Raw genomic sequence first — 4,977 nt, 5'->3', positions numbered from 1 at the left:
AACTGTTTCAGATAAGATAATGTCAGGACATGGATTGTACTCATCAGGATTTGTACTCTTGTCGGCAGATACATGATAAATATATACTAGTTAAATAAGCAATGCATTGCCATGACCATCTAAAGAACAAGGAATCAGATGCAAATATGTGCGTGATATGGTAAAATCATGTCCTGAAAGTGAAACTACAACAGAGCTAGTTCTGCGGTAGCTTCAGATTTCAGAAGTAAATTGTGCAGATGAAATATGTGACTGAATACCGAAAGTCAGATAGATGGACACCGCACCTGAGCTTTGGATACTGCCTTACAACCATCGTCACAGATATTGTTATTCAAGTCCTGAGTCCTCAAAAAACATATACAAGTCCTGAACTGAAAAGAGTGCAAACAAGCAACACATTTAAGCTTGCAGTCCAGCACAACAAACTTTACACCATTTATTTACTCCTTGTACAAAAAGAGATGATCCAAATCAAAAGTATTGTCATTCAACTCAAAAAGAAAGCTCAGGAAGGTGAGTGAAAAGGCAGAAAGGCACCTGGATGCCAGGCATCAGAAAGGGAGTGAATGGATAAACTGTGAAAAAGGTCCTCTTTTACCGCTACCAGTCACCAGCAATTTGGTAAAAAAGAAAGAGAGGAGATTCTGACTTGCCAGTGCAACAACATGCCCAAATGACCTATCATAGCCATGGGCATTGGCAGCTTGCACAGTAGCCAAGGGCATTGGCAGCTTGCACAGTGAAAGGATCACCCACTAAGTACAGTGGAGAGCAGCCCACAATGCACAGAAGTCGGCAAGCATGCACCAGATGGAGAACTCCAAGTAGGATAGGATCCAAACTCTCATGAGCATTGCAGCAACCGAGAGAATGCAGGAGCAATTGAACATAGCAAATGCAAAGCTTGGAAAGCAATAATGGCACAGGCAGCAGTATCCTGGGTCTGTGAGAGATGCCACTGTGTACCATGGAAGAGCACAGGACAATGCCCAAAGTTTCAACCATGGCAGCCAGCTTTCCAGATAGCAAGAGCAGAAGTATACACGAAAATTACAGCATCTTCAGGTGCTAGCACAGAGGACAACTTAACTGTGATTGATACATTGTCATCCAGCTCTACTTGATTAATCCAGCAACTGGTAACAGGTGATAAAGCTAGAACCCCCCTAGAGGAGGTGGTTCGTTACAGAATGAGCTGTTAACGGTTACATTACATTGGAGTTTGGGATCAGATCAGGGTGTAACTCAGCATCAGTTCTGTATTGTTACACAGAATCATTGAGGCTACAGGCTAACCCTAAGTTTTTACAACAGGGACAAAGCTAACGCGACGGTATGCGCCTCTGCCACGGTACTGCGGTGGAGGGAGCGGAGGTCCAGGTCCATGGTGCTCTCTTGTCCTGGAAATCTGTCAGTATAGCTTCACCCACTCGTACCGGCCAGGGAGAGGGCAGTCGTTCACAGGATCAAAGTTGTACCTGAAGGTTAAGCCACAAATGTTTGTGGTTAGTGTAATGCATCATCAAGAAAATTCTGATGTATCAAGAATGTGTGTTCTTCCAGGGAACAAGAAGCAACTGAACAGATTATGTAGCTCGTTAACTGAATATGCAAGAGAGCCCATACTTGTCAATGAAAGCCTGCTGTTGTCGTCGCTCTTCAGCAGCGAAGAACTCATCCATCTGAGCTGAACTTGGGATGGTGCGGCGCACCGGAGCTTGCACCCTGTGATGGGAATTCGAGTGGCTGGGTCTTGTAGTAGATCCAGGGGTGCTTATGGTTTCCGAGTCCCGTATCAAGCTGCAAGGCGTTGTCTCCCTGGTACTCCTGCTACCAACAAGGTCATATACATTAACATCTGAAGACAATCCATACAAAGGAAGCATATTACTCTACTTCCAATGTCATACAAATAGAAATAGTGTTCTCAACAAACAAGAAAAAGTCCAAAAAATAATCCAAAAAACATTAATACGCATACCAACAACATTCGTGGTCCTGCAAAATACACCATTTTTCCTCCGAATATACAACTCCCATGCCATAAAAAGGCTAGTAGACAACCCAAACACACAGCCGAAGGAAACAAAATGCTTAGGACCAGAGAACTCCAACTCGCAGTCACATGAGTAGGTAAGGCTCTCTCGTCCAGCCTTAACTCTGGACCAGGCGAAGCCCCGGCACCCGAAGCTGCACCAAGGTAGGCCGGCTACCAAACAGTGGCCCAACAACAAGACACACCGACTCTGCACCTGGTTTGGCTATGGATGCATGATCTAGCACACACTGTTCAGATCATAGCATCGCACAACACGCCCACTCAACGCACTGTTTAGGCCATGGAGGGGCCTAAAGGATTAGAGTGGAGGACTGGAGGCTCACTACTGTTCGAGATCATGGTCCTTGAAGTGGTACCATCGGGCCATCGCTAGAGCTGCAAACGGCACCGGGTTGGCAAATAAATGCGCTCTTGGATCATATTGGGACACCTGCAGCCTTGATGGTGCACCAAGCATGACAAAAGAAATGGCACAGCCTCTCCTGCCCTGTTCATCATCTCTCTTATACGAACAAGTGCCCCCACATTGGAACGGGATCACCGGGGTACTTAGCCCCTGATGGTGCAATGCATGTAGCTTCCAGCACTCACATAAACCATATATGGGGATTATCCTAGCAGAGGCACGCCAGCTAAACAAGGATTCTGACCTATTTAGGCAGGGGAAGAGGACCACTCGTGCAAGATAATAGAACCAAACCAGTTGCAAGCTCGTGATACTTGCTACAACGTTTATCCCAAGAACAGCAGAAGCTATGACGTAGCCTCCTTGTCCTAAAATGTTCTTCCATACCCTAGCTTGAGCTAGAAGATCACAAATCTCCAGTACTGGGGAGGGGAGGACCCCCTCTTTTCACTTCAAACATTTAATGGTGGTGACAGTTTGGGGGGCATGGCCCAGGAAGAGACCTTACCAAGACATGCCATTTCTCACCCCTTCCAGAAGTGACAGGCTAGTGGTGAGGGAAACCCAAGCAAGAAATGAGGCCTTGAGGGTGAAAGCAGTGGGTGCATTTTTGGGGGGTGGGAGAGAGAAATTTCTTGCGAAAAGCGAGGGCTTTTGATTGTTAAAGATTGAGGGGTCCCTACTACAAACCAAGCCCCTCCTCCCAAGCAAAAGAAACAAGAGGAGCCTAGTCCATGGGGAAGGGGAAAGAGCAAGAGGAAAGGAAGCTGCTTTCCCCTTCCACTAAGAAAAAGGAGGCCATGGCCGCTGGAAGAAACCACACTAAGTACACTAGTGGTTTAATTGGGCTTTGGTACAAGAATGAGCACTACTACTCAGCGTTACAAGTTTCTTCAGAGAATCGAAACAAGCAAGATAAAAATTGGGGCTTTATGGGTGAAATTGGACAGCGGCAAGTGACTCTTGCAAGAATTTGGGCTCTGTTTGGCACTAATTTATTGGACACGAGCCAGCGGAAATGGTTATGGGATTGAAGATAGCAAAAAAGAGGCGGCTTTGACACTTCAGGAGCAGCGAGGAGACACCATCGAAATTTCAGCGAAAAGAGAACACGGCGAGAAATTAGCAAAAGGGGTGATCCTAGAACAGCAAAAATCTCAAGAAAGGATAGGAGCTTTACAAGCGTGTTGGGAAAAAAATTGCATTCGCTCCCAATTCGAAGCCGCACGCCCCACGCAAACTAAAAAAAGTAAGTACACCAGGAAAAAATTCAAACGGGAGCGCAGAATAGCGCTGCAAAAAAAAAATAAACTTTTTGTTACAAAAATCTCGGCAGGACATAAACCCCAATCCGTCAAACCCCCAAAAATCCAAGAAACGCACCAAGAAAAGAAGAGGGAAACCTCACCTATCCATGGCCTCCAACTCGAGCACGTTCTCCCCGAAGGACGCCTCCGTCTCCTCCTGCGCGGCCGCCACCGCGGTTGCCGCCTTCCTCCCGCCGCACCTCCTCACGGCCGCCGGCGGCGGCGGCAGCTTCTCGAGCCTCCGGCTCCTCAGCTCCAGGTACTCCCCCCCGGCGCCCCCCTTCTCCTCCCCCTGCGGCTGCTGCTTCTGCAGCCGCTGCAACGCGAGCGCGCGCGCGCGGGTACGGACCCCGAGTGGAGCGGCGGCGACCTCCATGACGGCTACCTCGCCAGAGACCTTGGCCTTGCGCATGTACTTGCCCATGGCCCGGCCGGCGGGGCAAGCTAGGGTTTTGGCCCGGGTGCGCGTAGCGATTCTGGGCGGGCGGGCGGCAGCGGCCAGGGGAGGCGGGATTAAATGGTGGGCGGGGCGGGGCGGGGGCGGTGTACACAGGAGGAAGCCCGGGAATAATGGGGAGAAGAGCGGACGAGAGGAGAGGGGAGGGGGGGGGGTTCTATATGAGGCTTGTATATAGAGGGGGACGGGAGGGTTAGGTGTTTGCCATTTAGAGATGGAGGCTTAGGTAAGAGAGAGAAGGGGATGAGACAAGGAGGGGAGAAAGAGAGATTTTGATTTATTATTTTGGTTTTCTGGAGGGAGGAACTAGGGATTTTTTTTTTGTTAATTTTTAGATAGTTTTTCTAGTGGAAGGTTTTTGCGTTATTTGTGGATATTTGAGGATAATTAGATCAAACGAAATGGCACCCTATGTACATCGAAAATATGCATGCTAGTTATTACGCAAGATATTTATCTCATTAAATAAAAATCATCGCTAGGGCTGGCATTGCAAAAGAAATAATCCCCATGTTGATTGATTAGGATCCATTATGATAATGCGTCAGCACACTCTGAATAATCAAAATGAATCAATGCCACATATATGATGTACCGGCGGTTTGAGAAAAAAAAAACCAGTAAGATACAATCATGCTAGATCATTTATTTGAAACATGGTTGGATTTATTATTTTGGTTGTCTAGAGGGACCAACTAGGGATATTATCTTGTTCTTGTTCTTGTTCTTGTTCTATGAATTTTTA

The 4,977-nt window shown here is 47.4% G+C and overlaps 1 protein-coding gene across 1 annotated transcript; it reads right to left on the bottom strand.

Annotated features, from left to right (window-relative positions):
* Positions 1 to 942: 942 nt before the first annotated feature.
* On the bottom strand, positions 943 to 4,364 carry LOC133908098 (cyclin-dependent kinase inhibitor 4-like). The gene is made up of 3 exons (XM_062350225.1): positions 3,877 to 4,364; positions 1,630 to 1,830; positions 943 to 1,481 (listed from the first exon to the last, which is right to left on the bottom strand). Exons 1-3 carry the CDS (start codon positions 4,197 to 4,199, stop codon positions 1,415 to 1,417), a joined length of 591 nt encoding a protein of 196 aa, XP_062206209.1. The 5' UTR covers positions 4,200 to 4,364; the 3' UTR covers positions 943 to 1,414.
* Between the last annotated feature and the right edge of the window lie 613 nt (positions 4,365 to 4,977).

The sequence above is a fragment of the Phragmites australis genome, chromosome 24 (genome assembly GCF_958298935.1).
Source record: "Phragmites australis chromosome 24, lpPhrAust1.1, whole genome shotgun sequence".
Classification (NCBI taxonomy): Eukaryota; Viridiplantae; Streptophyta; class Magnoliopsida; order Poales; family Poaceae; genus Phragmites; species Phragmites australis.
The sequence above is the reverse complement of the archived record's forward strand: the minus strand, read 5'-3'. Positions and strand labels throughout refer to the sequence as shown.